The sequence below is a fragment of the Bos indicus x Bos taurus genome, chromosome 4 (genome assembly GCF_003369695.1).
Source record: "Bos indicus x Bos taurus breed Angus x Brahman F1 hybrid chromosome 4, Bos_hybrid_MaternalHap_v2.0, whole genome shotgun sequence".
In the NCBI taxonomy this organism is placed as follows: Eukaryota; Metazoa; Chordata; class Mammalia; order Artiodactyla; family Bovidae; genus Bos; species Bos indicus x Bos taurus.
In genome coordinates, this window is record NC_040079.1 from 106,918,110 (window position 1) to 106,944,041 (window position 25,932).

At 41.6% G+C, this 25,932-nt stretch overlaps 1 protein-coding gene across 2 annotated transcripts in view; it reads right to left on the reverse strand.

Moving 5' to 3' along the window:
* Positions 1-1,245: 1,245 nt before the first annotated feature.
* Positions 1,246-25,932, reverse strand: part of ASB4 (ankyrin repeat and SOCS box containing 4) — a 95,886-nt gene continuing 71,199 nt past the window's right edge. Inside the window, exons 4-6 of one of the 2 annotated variants that reach the window (XM_027540120.1) lie at positions 19,653-19,766; positions 18,362-18,475; positions 1,246-2,334 (exon numbers count right to left, since the gene is read on the reverse strand). In XM_027540120.1, coding sequence (XP_027395921.1) covers positions 2,320-2,334; positions 18,362-18,475; positions 19,653-19,766 — 243 coding nt within the window. In that variant the 3' untranslated portion in view covers positions 1,246-2,319. Of the gene's footprint in view, positions 2,335-15,964; positions 18,476-19,652; positions 19,767-25,932 lie in introns of those variants that run through there. The other variant, XM_027540119.1, reaches the window with a different exon arrangement.

The following is a 25,932-nucleotide window of genomic DNA, read 5'->3' on the forward strand; positions in this document are numbered from 1 at the left end:
TCATCTATTTGTCCCCAAATTTGGAGCCAAGTTGCCAGTTAGAGACAATAAGTCCCTCTTAGTATCTTATCATACTTACAGAGTTATGTGTGAACTCCACACAGTTCTGAAAGATAGCTATTGTTATGCCTTAGGAGAGTGAAGCCCAAAAAATAATCAGTGTTATGTTGTAAAGGCAAGGATATTTCCATCACCTCCCACCATGCTCGGCACATGTGTGTGCGCTCAGTTGCTTTAGTGGTGTCTGACTCTTTGTGACCCTATGGACTGAAGCCCGCCAGGTTCCTCTGTCCAGCGGCTCTTCCAGGCAAGAATACTGAAGTGAGTAGCCATGCGCTCCTCCAGGGGATCTTCCCCACCCAGGGACTGAACCTGCGTCTCCTTCGTCTTCTGCATTGCAGGCAGATTCTTTACTACTGAGCCACCACCGCTGGGGAAGCCCATTTGGCACATAATAGGGCTCAGTGAATACTTACTGAATAAATAATGTGAAAAGCCAAGATCACACTTAGGAAGTAGAGAAATAGCATTCAAGGTCAGTTCTTTTTGACCATCAATACCTCCCTAAATAAAGTGTCATCCTCCCACCAACCCTGATTATAACCACAACTCAGTGTCATAACAGCTCCTTCAGTCTGACTCAGATGTATCTTTCAGTGAATTACCTCATTTCTCTCCCCATATTGGAATCTAGCCCCAGGAGGGTTCCGTGCACATACATGTGAAACCAATTAGCAGGTCCTAAGCACAGAATGAACTTATCCTGCCTGGGCTTGGCTTTCTATATTTTGCAGTTGCATATGGTTGGTGAAATCACTCCATGGCAGGATCTTTAACTCTCACACAGATCATTCTCTCCTGAGCTTTTCTATTTTAAGTTGCTTAATAAGCAATGAGGATCTGTGTGACATTTATCATCTCTTAATTACTGTAGGTTCTCAACTTTAGCACTAGAAAGGCTGATGAGTTACTTATTAGGATCTTCAAACTCAGAAAGTATAGTATGAATGAATGAGTGCACGGATGGATGGATGGGTGGCTGGGTGGGTGCATGGATTGGGTAAATGCCAAAATTTCAGGTAGTTGACGCCATGCAGTTTTATCTTGGTTAATCCGAATTCCATAGACCAAAAAGCAGTTGAATTTTTTAAACTTAGAGAACTCTGCAAGCAGACTTTAAACAAGAAGCTATATCCTATACAAATATAGGGAATATATTAAAAAACTCACTTTAAAATATTTATTTTAAAATGGACACTTCCCTCTTATAGGCACTTCAGAGAGGAAAAAAAATTTTAATATTTGACTATAGAGTTGAACCAAATGGAGACACTGAGGATTTAGGAAGACTCTGGGGAGGAGTACCTCTGAGAGAAGATAAATGTTTTTTCAACACTTTGCCTGCACTGGTTGAATTTCAAGTAACCTTTGTGTTCCTTGCCAGAACTACAGCAGAGGGCTAGTGTGGGAGCGCAGTCTGTACCTTTTATGAAATGGAAAAGACTGGTGGTTATTCTCCTCGGATGTTGCCTCTAAGGTTCACAGCCTGAGGCTAAGAGAAGCAAAACAAACGAAGAACAAGGAATATATTTGCATTTGCCTTTGAATTGCACGACTACAGTGGCCCAGAGATATGTACTAGTCTCTAGTAATTATTTAAAAACTACCCAAGGGGTTGAGAAGTGCAGGGAAACAGTCTGTAGGCTAGGTCTGGAAGGCTTGATGAGCAGGGATGGGGTGGTGGTGGCCACCCAGCACCACACAGGGTCCCCTTCTGGGGCGGGAAAGAGGCCTTGGTGTCTATTCTTGGCAATGAGCTAACTCTCTCATAAGTGTCTGGCAACCAGCCAGAAAGAACAGGGTGTTCCTGCTGAGTGTATACAGGGCTTCAAAAACATGTTTTGTGTGTGCAGCCCAGTAGGCACAGCCTGGCTTAGTCACTCCTTGTCAACTACTGCCTCTCTGGACTGTCAAGAGGAAGAGTTTGGCTCAGACCTGCTGTGCAAGTCCTGATGTTTCTGACATGCCCAAATATTCAGTGCAGAGATGAATTTTTAGGGAAACTGAATGTGCCTTGTAGCCCATGGTTCAGTAAATATTCTGTTGCCAGGAGCAAATATAGACTGACTTTCAGCTAACCTCCCATTAAGGTCACAAAGGCCTCCTTTACATATGTGCACCTGTTTTTCCAGGGTTAGAGCATCTGGCTTGGCATGGTTACTTACCCTGTGGGAGCTAAGATAAGGCCAATTAAGCTCCAGCCCTGGGCACTGCCGGCTTGACGGGACTGACTCACTCCTTGCTCCTCAGATGGCCTTTTCAGGGGAGTGAAATCTGAGCAGAAGGAGAAATGAGTCAGCCTGACTTAACAGACACTCGAGGGGGTGTTCGAGGTTTCCAGTAAAAAGAAAAGGGTGATCAGAATGGCTTTTGAGCTCCTGGGCTGTGTGGGCAGGTAACCCAGGTCCACATGCCTCAGATTCTAACAGCAAACAGCAGCCAAAATATTGTGGAATATCTTAGGGACAAACTATTGCAGATTATAAGACTTCATCATTATAGGCCTCTCCTTGTAGATAAGGCAGGTCCATAAAAAATGGGGGCCATGATAGAACTTTCTGGAATCAAACTGTTAGAATTTGTCCATCTTTGAATATATTCAGCACTTTCTCTAACCACTCCTAACACACCTTTCCTAGAATGGTCTTGCCCTGTGGTTTACTGAACACACAGGCACAGTCTTACCATACTCTCCTCTCCGGTCCCCCCACCCCCATCTCTGTCAATAACTTTCTCCTAAGTGTCATAACTCTGTTGAACTTCTCTATCCTGCCGTTTCACTAACCCCTCAAATTCAACTTGTCCAAAATTATTCTTGTCATAAGAAACAGTAGAATATTACAGTTTAGAAGCAAAACAAAACACCTGGGTATTGATATGGGACCAACCAAGCCTGAATCCTGCCTGTACCTCTTAATTAGCTATGTGATTGCATAACATCTCTGTGCTACAGTTTCATTGTCTAAAATAAATATAATAGTACTTTCATCACAGGATTGTAGGATTGTAGTGAGAATTAAATGAGTTAAATTAAATCAGTTCAGTCACTCAGTTGTGTCTGATGCTTTGTGAGCCCATGGACTGCAGCACGCCAGGTTTCTCTGTCCATCACCTCCCGGAGTTGGCACAAACTCATGTCCATTGAATCAGTGATGCCATCCAACCATCTCATCCTCTGTCATCCCCTTCTCCTCCTGCCCTCGATCTTTCCCAGCATCAGGGTCTTTTCAAATGAGTCAGTTCTTCGCATCAGGTGGCCAAAGTATTGGAGTTTCAGTTTCAGCATCAGTCCTTCCAATGAATATTCAGGACTGATTTCCTTTAAGATGGACTGGTTGGATCTCCTTGCAGTCCAAGGGACTCTCAAGAGTCTTCTCCAACACCACAGCTCAAAAGCATCAATTCTTCATTGCACAGCTTTCTTTATGGTCCAACTCTCATATCCATACACGACTATTGGAAAAACCATAGCTTTGACTAGACGGACCTTTGTTGGCAAAGTAATGGCTCTGCTTTTTAATATGCTGTCTAGATTTGTCATAGCTTTTCTTCCAAGGAGCAAGTGTCTTTTAATTTCATGACTGCAGTCACCATCTGCAGTGATTTTGGAGCCCGAAATCATTGTGTTTAAATGAGTTAAATACAAGTAAAATGATCAGCACCATTGTATTTGCAATAATAGATGTGCTATAAGTAACAGTCAAGAGAAAAATGAAGTAACACATTTAATGGTGAATCCTATATTTAAATGGTCAAGCTATTAATAACAAAAAATAAAAAAGTGAAATTACAGAACCCAGAGTTGAGGAGCGTTTTTGACAGTTAGTAACCAGGTAACCTGGGTTAAGTCACACAATATTTCTGATCTCCAATTTCTCACAAAAAATAGGGATGGTATTAGTAGCTGACAAATGTCGGCTGCTGCCTATGTGTCAGGCATTACTGAAGCACTTTAGAAGCATTATAAATAACTGGACAAAGATTTAATAATCATTTCAGAATAATCACTGATAATAGAGGATATAATATTCTTCTATTCATTCATTCAATAGTTGTGTAACTCCTACTAAATGCTACCATTTGAGACTCAAAAGGAACAAATCGCATAATATTTGAACAGGCAGTCCACGAAAGAAGATAAACAAACACCCAGTAGGCACAAGAGAAGCTGTTTAACATGATTAGCTCTCAGAGAAATGCAAATTAAAAACTACAAATACATATCCATGCACATCCATTGAAACAGCTAAAATTAAAAAGGCTGATACCACTAAATGTTGATAAGAATGTGCAGCAGCTAGAACTCTCATGTATTGCTGATGGGAGTGAAAAAATGTCCATAACTTTGAAAAACCATTTGGCACTTTCTTATGAAGTTAAACATATGCCCACGGACTGACCTTTCGATTCCACTCCTAGATATTTACACAAGGGAAATGGAAACATGTCCACAAAAAGACTTCAGCAAGAATGTTTATAGCAAGTTTGTCCATTGTGTTGGTCAAGGTTCCCCAGAGACACAGAACCACTAGGCTGTGTATATGTATTCAGAGAAAGATTTATTTGTTTGAAAGAACTGGCTTATGTGATTGTAGGAACTCTCATCTGAAGTCTTCAGGGCAACCTGGAGACCTATATAAGAGTTAATGCTTTAATTCTGAATCTGAAGGTAGTCTGGAAGCAGAAATCCTTCCCCTGAGGACCTCAGTCTTTTTCTTACAAGGTCTTTAACTGACTGTATGAGGCCCACCAATATTATGGAGGATAATCTGCCTTCATAATATGGAGTATAATGAGTATGAGTACACTCTAAGCCTGTTGATCACTTCTAAAAAAATACCTTCACAGTTGCATCCTAGATTGCTGTTTGACCAAACATCTGGGTATCATAGTCTAACCAAGTTGACACATAAAATTAACCATCATCCATTATTACCTCAGACTGGAAATAACCCAAATCTCTATCAACAGGAGAATGGATAAACATATTGTGGTGTGTGTGTGTGTGTGTGTGTTTTAAGTCGCTTCAGTCATGTCCGACTCTGTGTGACCCCATAGACTTTAGCTTGCCAGGCTCTTCTATCCATGGGATTCTCCAGGCAAGAACACTAGAGTGGGTTGCCATGCCGTGCTCCAGGGGATCTTCCTGACCCAGGGATTGAGCCCAAGTCTCTTCTGTCTCCTGCATTGGCAGGTGGGCTCTTTACCTCTAGCACCACCTGGGAAACCCAAACATATTGTGGTATTTTCATACTGTGGAATTACTACTAAGCAAGAAAGGGGTACAAACTACCGATGTGTGGGAAAATCTGGATGAATCTCCAAAATACTCTGTTGAGAGAAAGAAGTTAGACATCAAGGAATACATACTATATGATTCTATTTCTATGAAATTCAAGAACAGGTAAATCTAACGTCTGGTAATAGAAATAACATGATGTTGCCTATGGGATGTGAGGATTTATTAGAAAGAGGCAGAAAGGAAAATTCTGGGGTAATATGTGTTCTTTATCTTTATTAGAGTATTTATTACACAGCTATATATGTTTATAAAAATTCATCCAATTATATAAAGCTTGTGTATATTGATGTATGTAAATTTTACCTTAATCTTTTGAAAAACAGAAGTTCTTTCCTTTAAGAAGCTTATAGCTTAGTTGGGGAGAGAGTAGGCAGACTGATGATATGAGGCCCTTAACATCACTCATATGTATAATTAACCTAGTTAGCTTATTAAGATTTTTTCAAGAATTGGTGGGGAGTGGGCACTAGTATTTCTTAAAATGACCCCATGAGGTCTGGGACTTTGACTATTATTATTTACCTCTGAATCCCCAGCACCTGCTACAGGGACCAGCTCAACAAACACTTGAAAAAAATTCTGTATTTACACACACACATACACAGAGAAAAGAAACAAAAAATGAAAACAAAAAATCCGTGCCAGGAATTATCACCTTCTTTCTATCTCTTCCAGCTTTTTATCTACATAATATATGACCGTGAGTCGGTGAGAATCTGGAAAATAGAACCCAGAGATGACAGAAGCTTAATCTTGCCTATCAACCGTGGGCACTGGCGGTGGCCGTCTACACACTGTTGAGGAGGATTCAGTGGCTGCGTCTGTGTTCAACAGGAGTGTCTCAACTGGTTAGACCTGCCTGCCGCAGATGGGAAAAGGACATGCCACCCTTCTGCTATCTCAAGAGAGTTCAAATTTAAGCACCAGATAGAGTGAAAAAGTTGGCTTAAAACTCAACATTCAGAAAACTAAGATCATGGCATCTGGTCCCATCACTTCGTGGCAAATAGATGGGGAAACAATGGAAACAGTGACAGACTTTACTTTGAGGGGGGGGGCTCCAAAATCACTGCAGATGGTGACTGCAGTCGTGAAATTAAAAGATTCTTACTCCTTGGAAGAATAGTTATGACCAACCTACACAGCATATTAAAAAGCAGGGATATTACTTTGCCAACAAAGGTCTGTCTAGTCAAGGCTATGGTTTTTGCAGTGGTCATGTATGGATGTGAGAGTTGGACTATAAAGAAAGCTGAACTGAAGAATTGATGCTTTTGAACTGTGGTGTTGGAGAAGACTCTTGAGAGTCCCTTGGACTGCAAGGAGATCCAACCAGTCCATCCTAAAGGAGATCAGCCCTGAATATTCATTGGAAGGACTGATGCTGAACCTGAAACTCCAATACTTCGGCCACCTGAAGCAAAGAACTGACTCATTGGAAAAGACCCTGAGGCTGGGAAAGATTGAAGGTGGGAGGAGAAGGGGATGACAGAGGATGAGATGGATGGCGTCACCAACTCAATGGACATGAGTTTGAGTAAACTCCTGGAGCTGGTGATGGACAGGCAAGCCTGGCGCACTGCAGTCCTTGGGGTCACAAAGAGTCGGACATGCCTGAGCAACTGAACTGAACTGCATATCTAAATAAGAAAGGTAAACTATACATATAGAGGCAGAACTTGTTCAATGAGTTAGTCAGCCCTGTCCCAAGGCAGAAAAAAAAATGTAAGGACTATTGAAGACCATCTCAAATATCAACACATTGCGAGAGGACCCATAGATTTATTTAGATGTGTCCTGTGTTTAGAAATGCGCAGATTTCCTCCTGTGCGCTGCAATGCATACTGATGGCATATTCTTGAATAGATGTATCCATGCATTCTACTTACCTGTTTGCTAGACCTGTGTGTGTCTAAACGTTTCTAACATGTGTGGGGCCTACAAGTCACTTTGTTGTTGTTGTTTACTTGCTAAATTGTGCCTGACTCTTTGGACCCCATGGACTGTAGCCTGCCAGGCTCCTCTACCCATGGGATTTCCCAGGCAAGAATACTGGAGTGGGTTGCCATATCCTTCTCCACGGGATCTTCCTGTCCCAGGGATCGAACATGGGCATCCTGCATTGGCACGTGGATTCTTTACCACTAAGCCACCAGAGAGGTCCCACAAGTCATTTATAAACTTACAGAGTTCAGCTGGAAAAGACAAGCAGGATAGGATTATGATAATAATCACCACTTTATAAATGTTAAGTATGTGCCTGGCATTGTACTAAACATGCTCATTTCTATTTACTTTCCCATCAACTCTACAATGAGGTGATTACTGCCCCTAGTTGCAAAGAGAGAAACTGTCCCAGAGGGAGTGAGTGGCAGAGAGGAATTCTGATCCAGTGTGGCTGACTTGCTTTGTTCATCCATGTGGCCAGCTAGCTGCTAGATGATCTCGGGAAGCAACTCTTCTGCTCTTTCCGAAAGGAAATACAAGATTTCACTGAAGAGTTGTCTGATGGTGCAGCAATATGTGGGTTTCCTGGGTGGTGCAAGTGGTAAAGAACTTGCCTGCCAATGCAGGAGACGTAAGAGATGCGGGTTTGATCTCCTGCCAATGCAGGAGACATAAGAGATTGGCAGAATTTTCCTGCCAATGCAGGAGACGTAAGAGGTGGGGAAGATCCCCTGCAGGAGGGCATGGCAACCCACTCCAGTATTCTTGCCTGGAGAATCCCATGGACAGACGAGTCTGGCAGGCTATGGTCCACAGGGTTGCAAAGAGTCAGACACGACTGAAGCAACTTAGCAAGCACACACACAGCAGCATGTGGGATGCTAAGAACCGAGACTGGTGACCAGGCCCCTTCTCTGGCACTGCCAAGGCAGACAGACCTGAATCATGCAGGTCTCATCTTGGAAACTTTTCTCATAACCTCTTTGGTAGTTTTTGCTTCAAGCTTGACCCTTATCTCTAACCTGTAATCTATTGCTAAGAAGAAAACAAATTCCTCCATAATTGTGGCTTTCAGACTGAGAACAAGGAATCAAAGAATTAGACAGGGAGAAAGAAGCATAAAATGTCCCAGTTTCTGCATGACTTATGTGTCACCTTCATGCATCCCGAAGCAAAGTTGCAGGAGATACTGCTCTCATCAATGACTGACAGTCACAAGACTTCACCAGCATTGCCCCGGCATAGCCCACACTGAGATCCTGGCCAAGCAGAGGCAGCAAGGACACTAAAAAATGAGGATAAGAGACAAGAAGGGAAGGGAAAAGGAGAGAGAGAGGGCGAGAGGGAAGTAGGACAGAAAATAGAAATCAGACAAATGGAATTACTAATGACATCGTCCATTTCCATGCCACACGGAGAGAAACTCACTGTAATTTTTTTTCCTCCGGATTATGTAAAACAGGATAGAAAACTGTGGTTTTAAGATCTCTTCCTTATTCGCAAATCAAAGGGCAGAGCAGGTTTCTTTGAAACTGTAACCAGGAGATTAATGAAACTTGCTGTGGATCTTTTTGTCTTCTTTGAGCTTTCCAGTTTGGTTTTTTTTCAGAGATGCATTTTTTATTTTTATTTTAACTTTTTAAATTGAATGGCATTGAAACATGTATAATATCATATAAGAAACGAATTGCCAGTCCAGGTTCGATGCAGGATACAGGAAGCTTAGGGCTGGTGCATTGGGATGACCTAGAGGGATGGTACGGGGAGGGAGGTGGGAGGGGGGTTCAGGATTGGGAACACGTGTACACCCGGGGTGGATTCATGTTGATGTATGGCAAAAACAATACAATATTGTAAAGTAATTAGCCTCTAATTAAAATAAATAAATTAAAAAAAATAATAAAACTGGAAAAAAAATTGAAGTATAGTGGATTTACAATGTTGTTAGATTCTGGTGTACAACAAAGTGATTCCGTTTTCAGACTTCTTTTTTCTGTTACAGTTTATTACAAGATGTTGAATATAGTTTCCTGTGCTATCCAGTAGGACTTTGTTGTTTCTATGTTCTGTATGTGTGTCTGCTAATTCCAAACTCCTACTTTATCCCTCCCCCTCCTTCCACTTTGGTAATGAGCTTGTTTTCTACGTCTGTAAGTCTATTTCTATTTTGTAAATGTGTTCATTTGTAACATTTTTTTTAAGATTCCACATGTAAGTGACATCATATAATATTTGTCTTTTTCTGTCTGACTGACTTCACTTAGTAATGGTAATTTCTAGGTCCATCCATTGTTGCTGAAAATGGCCTTGTTTCCTTCTCTACGTGGCTGAGTAATATTCCATTGTGTACGTATACCACATCTTCTTTATCCATTCATCGGTTGATGAACACATAGGCTGCTTCCACGTCCTGGCTATTGTATACAGTGCTGCTGTGAACACTGGGGTGGCACATATCCTTTTGAAATAAAGAGTTTTCTCTGGATATATGTTCAGGAGTGGGATTGCTAGATCATATGATAACTCTATCTTTCCTTTTTTAAGGAACATCCATACTGTTCTCCATAGTGGCTGCAACAGTTTACATTCCAACCAACAGTATAGGAAGGTTCCCTTCTCTACACACCCTCTCCAGCATTTATTATTTGTAGACTTTTTGATGATGGGCATTCCGGCTGGTGTGAGGTGATACCTCATCATACTTTTTATTTGCATATAATAATTAGTGATGTTGAGCATCTTTTTATGTGCCTGATGGTCATCTGTATATCTTCCTTGGAGAAGTGTCTATTTAAGTCTTTTGCCCACTTTTTGATTAGGCTTTTTGAAAAAAAAAAAATATATATATATAGAGAGAGAGAGAGAGAGGGAGAGAGAGCTGTTTACACTATCTGTGTATTTTGGAAACTAAGCCCTTGTAGGTTGCATCATTTGTAAATATTTTCTCCCAGTTCATAGGTTGTCTTTTTATTTATGGTTTCCTTTCCTGTGCAAAAGCTAATAAGTTTGATTAGGTCCCATTTGTTTATTTTTGCTTGTATTTCTTTCGCTTTGTGAGACTGATCTAGGAAAACATTGCTACAATTTATGTCAGATAATGTTTTGCCTAATGTTCTCTTCTAGGATTTTTATAATGTCATACCTCATCTGTAAGTCTTCAAGTCATCTTGAGTTTATTTTTAGAATTGAGACCTGATGGTAGTTCCAAAGCTCGGATTCACAGGAGGGAGAACACTCTCCTACACTACCTCTTTCAGGTCAAACTGCCAAGAGCAGAGAACCATTAATGAAGTCGGATTGGAACAGTTTGCTTCAGAGACTTGGTACCACAAGAAAAAAATCATTGCAGTAAAAATGCAATAAAAAAAAAAAAGGCCATGGTCCATGCCACGCATGTCTTAGAAGCTCTACGTGTTCTCAGGTATATTCTAGATAATGCCTCCCACTAAGTAGACTCATGCACCATCTGAACATTGATTAGGGTTCAACTGAACACCAGACACTTAAGATGCTTTACATTTAGTTCCCAAATCAGATAGTTAATCACTAGTTAATCAAATAAAGAAATTGACCCATGGGTTAAGAAACTAGCCCAAGTTCACACAGATATTAAGTAGCACAGTCAAGATTAAAACTCAACTACTGGATTCCAAAATTCAGATTTTTCCTCCCATGTCACCCTGTTTTGCTAATGCATGGGAACAAAGCTTGGCAGTTTCTTTGTATGTATCTTTATCGTAGAATCAGTCAAAGTTACTTAGAAACAAGTCAGTGCTACCTGAGCTCTCCCTGATGGATCACCTTACGAAGAGGCCTTTCGTTGTTCCTTTGACTTCAGCAGTACTGGGAGTTCTGGGGTTCCTGAAGGGCTGTAATTATGCCAGTGCTTCTGTAAACAATTTACCAGTTGAACACTGCTGTGGCAAGAATTGTAAACAGTGCTCAAACTCCCAATTTTGTGTCTGTTCCCTTTATCCTCTTTTGCACTGGAAAAAAGGTTTCCCTTTTTAAAAAACGTTTCCCAATTTAAAAAATTCTTTAGCTTTTTGATATTTAAAAAAATGAAAGGCTATCATTCCTTTCTGCTCCAGTAAAGTATTCCATTTGATTGGAGTGTCTTACATGGGAAGAAAAGAGTTTATTAATCTCATGCTTGATTTTTTTTTTCACAGCTAAATCTTCAGAATTGTAAATTTTTTTGTCAAGGAAGAAGAGTTGAAGGTAATGGTAAAGGCAGTTATATTTATTAAGCATCATGAAGATGCTCTGAAAATCATAAAATATATGTTATGTAGTTGTATCATAATTATTATTACTGTTAAAGCTATAGGGGTGGAAAAGAATAATTATGATAATAATAATATTCCATTGATTTCCCACGGTGCTTCCACATGGTTAAAGATATCTCCTGACTTGATCCCACCCACCCCTGCCAACCTCACTCTCCACTCTCTACAACAAATGTTCATCTTTTACTTGCACCAAGCTTGTCTAATTGATAGTAAATGCTCACTGCATGTTACAGTTCTACGCCTTCACCGAGGCTACTCACCTTAAGCTCCACCCCTTCCACTGCCCTGTTCTTACTCAAATTATTACCCAACCCTCCCTTTCTTCAGGTCACAGCTCAAGACCACTGGCCTGACCACTGGTCCCCAGTGACCCCTCTCTTCCCTCAACACTGACAGCAGTTCTCGGCTGGACCACCCCCTGAGACCTCACTGACTTATCACGGTCTTATGCATGGTTTATGCATTTGCCAAAATCCCAACAAGAAATGAACTGCACACTCAAGGGTGACTGAAGAGAATTTCATCAAGGAGAATAGTAGCTTAGGAGAAGGGCTCATTACAGGAAGTGTGGCCTTGAGGAAGGAATTCATCCACCATCAAGAGAAGGCCCAGCAGGGAAGGAGCCAGGAAGTGTCCCCATCTCCATCTCCTCCTGCTCTTCAGCCTCCTGATGGTTTTCCCATTGAGTGAAACCACCAAGAAGACAGGGGGAAGGAGACTGGCTGATGCAGCCCATTAAAGTCATCCTGCCGGACCCTGAACAGGGGAAAGAGAGAATTTGTGTTCTGAAAGGCAGCTGAGTTTATTTGTCTTGCTTCCTAAATTAAATTGACTATAATCTCCATTAATTTCCACCTCTTCTCAATCAGAGGCTTTCAGGTTCCCTGAAATCTGATATGGGGCAGTGAGTAAACATCTTCCCTTGTGACTCTGGGCAATGACTGGGCACTGGGAGCTTGAGAAGACCTCTGGTACCTAACTTCTACTTCAAAGCCACCCAAAACACCACATGAGGACAGTTCTGCTTTGTCAAATCTTCCACGCTTGATTAAGCACTAAGAGCGAATCCACTGGTGTCTTTAATTTAAGAAGTACAAGGTAGCATCATTATTATTTTATTTCCTTGGCTGGATTAGCATATATTTGCATAGTTGTTATACAATATCATTGAGGCATACCTCTATGTGAGAAAATCTATTACTAAATCAGATATTTCAGCACACCTAATCAACTCAGTGTCACTAAAATTAAAAAAGAAAGAAAGAAAAAGGAAAAAAAAAGAGAAAAGAATCAACTGCTTCTTGGAGGTTGTTTCTTCATATTTCACACACTGCTTCTCACTGGTGACAAGTGTAACCAAACATAAAGTCAAGTCACTCAGTTGTGTCCGACTCTCTGTGACCCCATGGACTCTATATAGAGCCCACCAGGCTCCTCCATCCATGGGATTCTCCAGGTAGGAATACTGGAGTGGGGTTGCCATGTCCTTCTCCAGGGGATCTTCCGACCCAGGAATCGAACCTGGGTTTCCCGCATTGCGGGCAGACGCTTTACCCTCTGAGCCACCAGGGAAGCCCAAATATAGGAGGAAGGCAATTTGCCACTGAAATACAGGTTTTGAAAATCATTTCTAATCAACCATTTTATGGCAGGTTGACAGAAAAACAGCTCCGTTAGATAGCATCTAACTTTAAAAAACCCACTGTATACCTTTTATTCTTACTACTCAGTAAAAACACAAACAAATAGACCAAAACGACACACAAAACCTTGAGCTACTGAAAGTGAACCTTGCAGGAATCCGGTATCAACACTCCCTTCTTCTGTCCATATTTTGCACAGAACCATATGTGTATTAGTACTGAATAAACCCTTGAAAGTGAAAGATTAAATTAAATCCTCCAACCCTTCCTGTGCATTCACTCTGATGTGCAGTAACCCTCACTGCTGGGAATCTGAATTGCCAATCTATACTCCTCCTGTTACCAAGATAACTTCCTCCTCTTCCCTCAGTGAAGATGGAAACAGCTGATTGACACTCTTTATCCACATGATAAAGTGATTCCGCAGCCTTCAGGGAATGGCAAAAGGAGTCATTGCATCCTTGATAAACCCACTTTAAAAAAGGGCAAAATTTCACAAATTAATCATTTTGCCTGTTTGCTAATCCTCCACATCAGTGTCAGTTCCATCTCTGGCCCCCAACTCAAAAAACCCCAAGAAGGTCAGGGACCTGGTCTGTCTGCTCGTCCGTTGATTCCCAGCTGCCAGCAAAGTGCCTGGTACATAGAAGAAGCTCAACAAGCAATTCCAAAAGTGAACAAAAAGCTAGCACATGTCACCTTCAGCTGCAGCTTCACTCAATCAAAGTGTTACTCAGTGGTAGGTAGCTCTCCCTAAATGATAATGAATATGACAGTAACAAGGACAACAGTAATATTAAAGTCCTTACTGAATGTCATACCCTGCTCTGTGTTCTTTAATGGACTAAAAATTTAACCCTCTGATGCGTTAGACACGCCATTCCCATATGTGGCACCTTGGCATAGTGACTGTTTTAGACTGAAGGAGTTCAAGGAAACGGCAAAAACAGGCAGATCATGCTGACCATTCCTGCCCCTTATTCCCTGAAATAGGTCATAAAACCCTCCTTCAGGAGGTGTTCTCCCTAAATCTGGAGGAAAGGAGCACCCTTATCTTCTAAGACAAAGGGACATCAAGAAGACTCCTAACGATGCAATACTGCTCAGCCATAAAAGGGGAATGAAACTGGGTCGTTTGCAGAGACATGGATGGACCTAGAGACTGTCATACAGAGGGAAGTAAGTCAGAAAGACAAAACCAGATATCGTACATTAATGTATATAGATAAATGGAACAGATGATCTTATTTGTAAAGCAAAAAGAGAGACACAGATGTAGAGAATAAATACCTGGATACCAAGGGGGACACGACTGAGCGACTTCACTTTCACTTTTCACTTTCATGCACTGGAGAAGGAAATGGCAACCCGCTCCAGTGTTCTTGCCTGGAGAATCCCAGGGACGGGAGAGCCTGGTGGGCTGCCGTCTATGGGGTCATAGAGTCGGACATGACTGAAGTGACTTAGCAGCAGCAGCAGCAGCAGCAAGGGGGAAAAGCGGTGGTGGGAGAAATTGGGAGATTGCAATTGACACATATATACTATCAATGCTTGTATAAAGTAGGTAACTAAGGAGAACCTGTTGTATAGCTCAGAGAGCTCTACTTAATGCACTGTAGTGACCTGAATGGGGAGCAAGTCCAAAAAGAAGGGGACACGTGTATACGTATGGCTGATTCACTTTGCTGTACAGTAGAAACTAACACAACGTAATAAAGCAAAAATTAATTTAAAAAGAAGAATCCTAATGAATAGTTAGGATTCCCAGGCGTTCCCTAGTTTACCACACTGACCTCATAGTCCTTAATCTATCATATTTCTACACAACTACCCACTTACCATCAAACCTAGCATGAAAACACTCAAGGTTGTTTCTTCAGGGTCTTCATTTCCTTATAAAGGCTTCCATGTCATGTGCAACATATTAAATGTATGCTCTTTCCTCCTGTTAATCTGTCTTTGTCAGTTTAATTTTCAAGACCCAGTCAGGGACCCTAAGAGGGTCAAGTAAAACTTTTCCTTCCCTGCACTTCAAAGTGATCATATAAAAGTTTTGTGAGGCAGGTGCCACTACCATCTGCATCTTTACAAATGAGGAAACTGAGGCACGGAGCAAGCGTGTCATTTCCCCCAGATAACAGGTCAACTTAGGCTGAGAGTCAGGATAAAATCTTAGGCATCAGAGCCAAAACTTCTAACACTTCACTGTAGTGCATCTGTTCACACCCCAAAGACAATGACAATGAATTCCTTCCATCTACTAGATCTGGTGTCTGCGTTTCAAAAAAAAATAGATCATTGGATTTTTCTAAAAAGTTTTGAAAGTGTGTAGTTGAAAACAATCAATCAGCTGAGTAACAAAAATATAAGGCTCAGCTGTTTTTTTTCTTGTATTGATAAGCCACTGCAAACGGTCTTGTTACTTTTTTCATCCTTAGAGTCGGCTTTGACTGCCATGTTTTTTATTGGAGACCACTGGGTTCGGGATGGAAGGACAGTGACAGTGTAACGCTGGGTGAGTTAAAAACAGAGCCTGTGTGTCTAGCTAAGAAGGGAGAAAACAGAAAGGGTGGTCTTTCCCTCATCTCAAAGACTCTCTTTCACGTGAAAGATTCTTTTTCAATTATATCACGAGGATATCATTTCCTCTGTTGCTCCTGCTCATGGTTGCTTGAAGGATGAGAATGAAAAGAAATCAGAAACCCAAGAGGACAGAGGACTACGCTTCAGCACGATTTCTTTATTATCGTTAAAACACTTTTTTTGTTCTCAAAGCAATCACCTGTTTTTTACTTGTGTTTACCCTTTACTTTCTTTTAAAATATTATTTATTTACAGGCATATCTTCTCATTCTTTTTTCTCAATGTGGAAGAAAGCAATGAATCATGTAGAGTTCTTTAGTCTAACTGCTGAGGAGTCCGTTAGGAAAAAGTCTTATCAACAGATAACTCACAAAGATGAAAGGAAAGGGAAGAGCTTTATTTAAGTCCTCTAAATGAAGGTTCAAAGGTGAGGAGAAACAATTTTAAATCTACAAAATAAACCATCCAAAACAAGTTGTTCTGTATCATACACCAGATTAACAGACCGTCTAAGCACAGCAGGCAGCCGGAGAAACGTTATTTCCCCAGGCAAGGAACATCCTCTCTCCTTTCGTCCTCAGCCTCAGCATTACCGCTTAAGTCAGCATCACAAATATTTCTCCAGAACACTCCTGAAACTGGGTGGGGGGTGGGCAACAGCTCCACCTGGCATTCTAGAATGTGTTCTACACCACTTGCTGCATGTAAGCTGTTTGTTCTTTATAAGGATCATGTTTTATATGACTAGTTCACACATATACAGTATTCTAGTCCATAATACAGATCTCAGTTTTGTACAAAATATTCCTCCCAAAATATCTGAGTAGAACTGATACTTTAGAAAGATTATTGCATCTACATTATTTTTCCTACACAGCCCCAGGAGGATGCAAATCCCAAGATGTGAAGCCCAGTCTAGATGGCAGGCTAGTGGAATATTTGACTTCATCTCTACTCAAAACTCAAGCCTGTAAACTTCAACCAGATGGAGACACATACACATGTACATACGCCCCAGCCCTGGAAAAAAAAACTCTGCTCACAGCTGGCAAATAGGTTTATTTGTGCTTAATTACTTCTGATCTAAGCTCTAAAACGTAATGCTGAAAGTCTCTGAGCATATCTAAAAGTGACTAGCAAGAACAAATACGTGAAGTGAGAAGTAGCCTCATAAACCATGAAGTCCAAAAGCTAGCCATCTACATTTCTCTTTCTGCAAACCGTTAACAAACCTGATTAACACACTAGCATTTCCAAGTTTCTCAAACTTCTACTATTTTCAAAGTGTTTCTACGTGCTTTCTGCACGCAGCCATCACCAGCAAAATTCTCATCTTCTAGCTAAAATGCTCTGAAATGTCAGTCTCTTACATGAAAAGACTAAAGTAACCAGACTAAGTCCTTTCATACATTTCCTCGCACACATGTTCTAAAACTTCTTTGTCACATACACGGGAGCCATTGAGTGTGCAATATTTTCCCCAAGGAACCTGGGACAGTACAAGGCAGCAAATGATACGAAAATAGAAATATCTAGATGTGCCAGGAAACTGAGAGTGAGTCCTTTTCCATGCACACTCACAGCAGCCAGAGATCCCCTCTGCTTCACACTATCCCTTCACTCTTCATCGTCAGGCTTCAAAGAAAACCACACTTCATATCAGAAGCACGACTTACAAAGGGAGGCACTGAGAATGAACCTGCATCTGTGCTCGCCCCCGACACCTGCCACTGCAGCTCCCAGCTGAAATGTCTGGATCCTCTGCTAAATGACGACGTCCTGGAAGGCTGGAGTCCTTGCTTCGGATTCACCTTTGCATCTCCGGTCTTTGGCTCAGTGAGAGTGCGTTAACATGAATATTTTGACTTTCAAGTGGATACGTCTTTGTTTTTCACTTCTAATTTGCTTCTAAGAGCCCCTTGTTTTGACTCTGCTCACGCTTTCTTCACTGAAAGTAAGTTGAGGAGTTCGGTATGGGGAAAGGGGTTGGCAAAACTAGCAACAGTAATTTCTGCTAAGTGGGAGAGGGTGGAGGACACAAAGATTAAGAGGCCTTTCATGAGCCTTACTTGTTGGCAACTGAAGGGTGATGTAAACTTATTACTGATACGGGAGAGAAAATGAGATTGGTTGTAAGAAAACCTGGGTCCCCTCTCAAATGAGATAATACGAAAAATTTTACAACATTATAGCAGGTACCAAGTAAGTGCACTGTACACATTATTATTGTTATGTCAGTACCTTCTGAATCTGCTCTTATTTTTGAGAATACCTTCACTTTACCTCTGTTTATTTCCCCTCACCATGATACCCTAGGATTAATGACACAGTGTTTGCAAAGTGTTTTGACATCCCTGAGGTGTTATAATCAACCCAAGTACCATTTTATTTATGCAAACTGTGTCTACCCAGCGAGTCCACTTGAAGATCTAGGATTGGGAACTTCTGCCTCATAAGGCTTAATAAATGATTCCCTCCGGCTCTAAAAGCAAGTACTTTTTCAATGACAATGGGAGGGAAAGCAAAGGAATTACTCTGTGACATCTGCTGTGTAACGTTCTTCGAATGGCGCATCTTGATAAATGCATGAGAGTCCTTGGAGAGTTACTGCACACGGTGAAGAGAGAGTGGTAAAAATCCCAGTGTCTCTGAAAAGGAAGGCAAGACATGTTAAAGTCAGAAAAGCCTCACTGTTTACATCAATAGAAATCAACAGTGATGTGTTTAGTCCCTACTTTATATCTAATGGCAGCTTTCCACAGTCTCTGACGGTGAGGCAAAATTAAACATGAATAATAAAGCTAAGACAGGTTAAGCAACTTTTCAAAGCTACAGGCAGCTAATAAGTAGCAGAATAACATTACATTTAAGCCATTGGCCTCTAAGCCCAGTGAGCTCTGCCCTCTGTGGCCAACACCTCTCCCATGCTGGGGACAGCTGTGGTGGCTAAAGCCAAGAAAAGAAGGCTAATGAAACAGCTGGTTCACAAAGGCAGCAAACTTCATGTGCAGCATGAGGACTCAGCTTTGCAAAGCTTCCTGCACGAGTCATCACAAAGTTGTTTTTTTTTTTAATCTTATGTTATACACATTTTTACCACAATTTTATCCATCTATCTATCTCTCTATATATTGATGGCTGCATTGGGTCTTCTTTGTGGCGTGTGGGCTTTCTCTAGTCACGGTTCAATAGCTTTGGCTTGAGGGCTCTGGAGCTGGGGCTCAGTAGTTGCGGGGCACAGGCTTAGTGGTCCTGCAGCATGTAGGATCCCAGGGATCCATCCCAGACCAGAGATGGAACCCATATCTCTTGCATTGGTAGATGGACTTTTAACCACTGGACTACCAGGGAAGTCCCACCGTTTTTAATACTCTGTTACCTGCTTACTAAAGACTTTAGGATACTTAAAAGTGAATGAAAATAATCTATACAAAGCAATTTATTAAAGTCAGTGACATAATCTATACAAAACAGTTTAATCTTCTGGTAAAAATGCTATATGAGCAATCCCAAATGATGTTGTTGTTGTTAAATTCATCTAAATTGATGGGGAAGAAAGTAAAACTGTCAACTTTATATAATTGTTCAACTTGCCCCTTAATGGAGAAATTCCGAAGATGCTCCCAAGTGTTACATACCTATTTATTTATCTATGCTCACACCTGCATTTTAGAATCCTTTGTCTCATATTGGAGTGGCATTCTCAAATTCTTAAAGCATTCTCAAAACCCCCCTTTTTTTTTTAAATTAGAATTTCCTGTACTTCCATTGTGTTCTGGAAGTCCTGGGGAGTGAAAACCCAGAGGAAGCGAATGGATGCTTTACCTCCAAGTCATCATCAGGTATGGCTCTTTTCCACTTCACGTTCCACTTGATGTGTTCATAGGCGTTCACAACAACTTCAATTGCTTTGGGATATGAATGGCAGGCCTGTATCACCTACGGAGACACCATAGAGTTTTATTTGTTCAGTGCACATATATGACCCATCCATTCCACTCACAGAGACATCAAGGCTTCATGGACCTATAAGCCTCCTTTTAGCCCTGAAATGCTCTGACAAAGTCTCAAGCTTTTGAGTATTCACACACTGCCAGCTCCTGTGGTAGATGGGAGGATCAGAAACATAAGACTTATTTCCTTCATCATTTGGGACAAAGTGAAAAAGAGGTTGTTAACAAACAAGATGGAAGTCTGATGAAATGCATGTCCTGCCTGTAACTGAAGCAATTTTGAGAGAGGCTGATCTCAAAAAATACTTCCAGAGGTCTGGGAAACTCTTCTAGTTCTATAGAAAGTTTTATCAGCAAAAAGCTGAATATTCATAAACCAAGAACTTAAGCCTACTGGTGACTATGAGGTAATGCAAACTATAGAGCAGCGTGAATGTTGATCAAAGGCATCTTCCCAGCACAATGCCTAAAGAGGACCTGTGTCATATTCCAAACTACACTCACTGCTATTTTCACCTTCATCAGCAATAAACGAAAGACTGAATGAAGATTAGCTCTTTCATTAGCATGCTCTGTTCAACAGTTCATTGGGCAACCACCACCACCAACAAAAACAGAAAGCTGAGTCAAGGAGCCAGCATTTCCACCAGGAGACACGAAGATTGAGCTTTAGGTTTTAGCTGTGAAAAGAAGAGAAGCGAAAAGCAAAGGAGAAAAGGAAAGATATAAACATCTGAATGCAGAGTTCCAAAGAATAGCATGAAGAGATAAGAAAGCCTTCTTCAGAGATCAATGCAAAGAAATAGAGGAAAACAACAGAATGGGAAAGACTAGGGATCTCTTCAAGAAAATCAGAGATACCAAAGGAACATTTCATGCAAAGGTGAGCTCGATAAAGGACAGAAATGGTATGGACCTAACAGAAGCAGAAGATATTAAGAAGAGATGGCAAGAATACACAGAAGAACTGTACAAAAAAGATCTTCACGACCCAGATAATCACGATGGTGTGATCACTGACCTAGAGCCAGACATCCTGAAATGTGAAGTCAAGTGGGCCTTAGAAAGCATCACTACGAACAAAGCTAGTGGAGGTGATGGAATTCCAGTTGAGCTATTCCAAATCCTGAAAGATGATGCTGTGAAAGTGCTGCACTCAATATGCCAGCAAATTTGGAAAACTCAGCAGTGGCCACAGGACTGGAAAAAGTCAGTTTTCATTCCAATCCCAAAGAAAGGCAATGCCAAAGAATGCTCAAACTACTGCACAATTGCACTCATCTCACACGCTAGTAAAGTAATGCTCAAAATTCTCCAAGCCAGGCTACAGCAATATGTGAACCGTGAACTTCCTGATGTTCAAGCTGGTTTTCGAAAAGGCAGAGGAACCAGAGATCAAATTGCCAACATCTGCTGGATCATAGAAAAAGCAAGAGAGTTCCAGAAAAACATCTATTTCTGCTTTATTGACTATGCCAAAGCCTTTGACTGTGTGGATCACAATAAACTGTGGAAAATTCTGAAAGAGATGGGAATACCAGACCACCTGATCTGCCTCTTGAGAAATCTGTACGCAGGTCAGGAAGCAACAGTTAGAACTGGACATGGAACAACAGACTGGTTCCAAATAGGAAAAGGAGTTCGTCAAGGCTGTATATTGTCACCCTGTTTATTTAACTTATATGCAGAGTACATCATGAGAAACGCTGGACTGGAAGAAACACAAGCTGGAATCAAGATTGCCAGGAGAAATATCAATAACCTCAGATATGCAGATGACACCACCCTTATGGCAGAAAGTGAACAGGAACTCAAAAGCCTCTTGATGAAAGTGAAAGTGGAGAGTGAAAAAGTTGGCTTAAAGCTCAACATTCAGAAAACGAAGATCATGGCATCCGGTCCCACCACTTCATGGGAAATAGATGGGGAAACAGTGGAAACAGTGTCAGACTTTATTTTTTTGGGCTCCAAAATCACTACAGATGGTGACTGCAGCCATGAAATTAAAAGACGCTTACTCCTTGGAAGGAAAGTTATGACCAACCTAGATAGTATATTCAAAAGCAGAGACATTACTTTGCCAACAAAGGTCCGTCTAGTCAAGGCTATGGTTTTTCCTGTGGTCATGTATGGATGTGAGAGTTGGACTGTGAAGAAGGCTGAGTACCCAAGATTTGATGCTTTTGAACTGTGGTGTTGGAGAAGACTCTTGAGAGTCCCTTGGACTGCAAGGAGATCCAACCAGTCCATTCTGAAGGAGAGCAGTCCTGGGTGTTGTTTGGAAGGAATGATGCTAAAGCTGAAACTCCAGTACTTTGGCCACCTCATGCGAAGAGTTGACTCATTGGAAAAGACTCTGATGCTGGGAGGGATTGGGGGCAGGAGGAGAAGGGGATGACAGAGGATGAGATGGCTGTATGGCATCACCGACTCGATGGACGTGAGTCTGAGTGAACTCCGGGAGTTGGTGATGGACAGGGAGGCCTGGCGTGCTGCGATTCATGGAGTCACAAAGAGTCGGACATGACTGAGCGACTGAACTGATCTGATCTGATCTTAGACTAAACTGAATATTTAACCAACCTCTGATGTCACCATGAAGTCTGGACACATCTGACGAATCAATCATGCAGCCTTTATTAAGTGACAATGGAGGGATATAGGAGACATATCCCAGGAGTAAAATATACTGGTTTCTGGTGAGAGGCTTACTATAAGAATGAGAAGCAAAGCACATAAATGAAACAAGGAAAGATCATGAAGATGTATGGTTGATTCATATATGTAAGTGTTAGGTTTGAAAAACAGGAATTATAGGAATTCCAAGAAGGAGAGCTGTGTGATTTGGGCTAACCAGAAAAGACTTCTTGGAGGAGATGAGTGCAACTGTAGAAGCTAAATGGTAGAAAGGGGTGTGTATGTGTGTGTGTGCAGTCATGGCTGCCTGCATGCCCTTAGAGACCTGTCTACAGGAGCAAACATAACAGTTGTTTTGAAACAGACTCGCTTCAAAGGGTATAAAAAAACACCACTTTATTATTTCCCCTTGTCCTGCTCACACTAACTCACTGCCTAGAACCCTTCTCCATTTCTGACATGACACCCTGGGCAGGACTCACACCTGTCTCTACTTAACTTTTTCTAGACAGGAGAAAAATGTCATTTCAGTAATAAAAATGTTGACTTTAATAACTGAAACTCTAAATTTTATTCAGAAGTTTCTCCTCTCCCATAGTCTAGGCGTATTTCAAGCTGCAGTTGGAAAGGAGGTACCTGTGGATGTGGGAAAACAGGAAATACATACCTGATCTTTGCTCTGGTTCCTAACACACAGAGCTCCTTAATGGAGCTCCTTTACATCATTCAGTTATGCTAATGAAGTAACTCTTAATGGGGCTCCTAGAGAGAATTTAAGAATTCTTAAATTTTTAAAGAGATGGGAATACCAGAACACCTGACCTGCCTCTTGAGAAATCTGTATGCAGATCAGGAAGCAACAGTTAGAACTGGACATAGAACAGCAGACTGGATCCAAATCGGGAAAGGAGTACATCAAGGCTCTATATTGTCACCCTGCTTATTTAACTTATATGCAGAGTACATCATAAGAAAGGCTGGGCTGGAAGAAGCACAAGCTGGAATCAAGATTGCTGGGAGAAATATCAATAACCTCAGATATGCAGATGACACCACCCTTATGACAGCAAGTGAAGAGGAACTAAAAAGCCTCTTGATGAAAGTGAAAGAGGAGAGTGAAAAAGCTGGCTTAAAGCTCAACATTTAGACAACTAAGATCATGGCAGCTGGTCCCATCACTTCATGGTAATGGGGAAACAATGGAAATGACAATAGGCTTTATTTTTCCAGGCTCCAAAATTACTGCAGATGGTGACTGCAGCCATGAAATTAAAAGATGCTTACCCCTTGGAAGGAAAGTTATGACCAATCTGGACAGCATATTCAAAAGCAGAGACATTACTTTACCAACAAAGGCCCGTCTAGTCAAACCTTGGTTTTTCCAGTAGTCATGTATGGATGTGAGAGTTGGACTATAAAGAAAGCTGAGCACTGAAGAATTGATGCTTTTGAACTGTGGAGTTGGAGAAGACTCTTGAGAGTCCCTTGGACTGCAAGGAGATCCAACCAGTCCATCCTAAAGGAGATCAGTCCTGAGTGTTCATTGGAAGGACTGATGCTGAAGTTGAAACTCCAATACTTTGGCCACCTCATGCAAAGAACTGACTCATTTGGAAAGACCCTGATGCTGGTAAAGATTGAAGGCAGGAGGAGAAGGGGACGATAGGATGAGATGGTTGGATGGCATCACCAACTCAATGGACATGAGTTTTCGTAAACTCCAGGAATTGGTGATGGACAGGGAGGCCAGGCATGCTGCAGTTCATGGGGTCGCAAAGAGTAGGACATGACTGAGCTACTGAACTGAACTGAACTGAGAGAGCTTCGAGATGTAGACTGGTTACTGGAAAGACCAATCCTTGATTAGAGGCTTGAAACTTTTACACACCTTGCTTTCTACCACCAGGGAAAGACAGAGGGGCTGGAGATTGAGTTCAACCACCAGTGGCCAATGATTTCATCAGTCACACCTAATGAAACTCCCTAAAAGATGGTGTTTCAGGCAGCTTCTAGGTGGGTGAGCACATCAAAGTGCTTGGAGGGCGACGTGCTCCCAAAGGGCATGAAAGCTCTGTGCACCCTCCCCATGCCTTGCCCGATGTATCACCTCTAATTGTCTATTCCCGAGTTTTACCCTTTATGATAAACCAGTATGCCTACCGTTAGAAAGTGGGCATGGCTCTGCACTTAATTAACTTTTTGAAGGAAATTTTCTTCCTAATTTCCTGGTCCTTCTGAACCTCCAGCTATTGTTATTGGGCAAAAGTCACAAAACTGGTTTTTCCCACCTCCTTTACAAGTCCTTCTTAGGTAGTGTAGCATTGCATTTTTCAGTGTGAGGTGGTAAGTACCCAATGTCTTGGGACTTCAAACAAAACTACAGTGGAAGGATGATCATTTTAATACCCAGTTGTGTGTGTGTGTGCCAAGGTCACCTGACTGAAGGGCCCATTTCAGGAAGATAAAGTTAAGAGCAGGTAAGATGGGGCCAGCTGACAGTATAACTAGAAGGTCGGCTTGAAGAGCTTGGGACCGACCTAACAGGCATTAGGAAGCTACATATTTACATCTAGCTATGTTATCTAGAAAACTACATATTCCTAGAAAAGGAAATGGCAACCCCCTCCAGTATTCTTGCCTGGAGAAGCCCATGGACAAAGGAGCCAGGCAGGCTACAGTCCTTGGGGTTGCAAAAGGGTCACACGTGACTTAGTGGCTAAAACAAGCAACAACAAAAAACATACTCTTAATAAGAAAGGGTTATATTCAATCAATTCATCCCATGGGGAAGCCTTTATTGAGCACTGGGTTAAGCACTGTGACAGTAATTCTGAGTTCGTATCCTGCTTTTGTCCTCAAGGAGCTTGCAGCCTAGTTGAAGAGAAAAAGACATAGATATTTCAAAGAGTTCAAAAGCAATGCATGCCAGTAAATAATAAAAGACTAACTTATTAGTTAAAAGATCATCAGTGTCTCTTGAGCACCATGACCACAAAGGGAAAAATGAGGCTATCAAGGCATGGGAGTGCACCAGATGGCTCGTCAGCCAGCCTCCCTGTTAGTCATGAGCAGCAAGGGTAACTGAGGCTGCGAGAAAGAACAAGTAGGGTTTAATGACTCATCAGATACAGAGAGTATAGAATGCAGCTTTGAAACCTGAGATCAAGCACAAATAGGGTACCACCCATGGAAATGAGGAAACGGGAAGGGCATTCTAATCTGAGGATGGTCAGACAATGAACAGAAGGTATGTCCTGTGTTATGTCCTAGGTTGGTTTAAAATGTGCATGAATATATACCCTAATGAGAAGGTCAAGATGGAGGAGGAGATTTGTGAATCACCACAGAATGTGCTGGTCAGGCTCAGTTACACTGAGCCTGTTGCTGCTGCTGCTCCTAAGTCACTTCAGTCATGTCAGACTCTGTGCGACCCCATAGACGGCAGCGCACCAGGCTCCCCCGTCCCTGGGATTCTCCAGGCAAGAACACTGGAGTGGGTTGCCATTTCCTTCTCT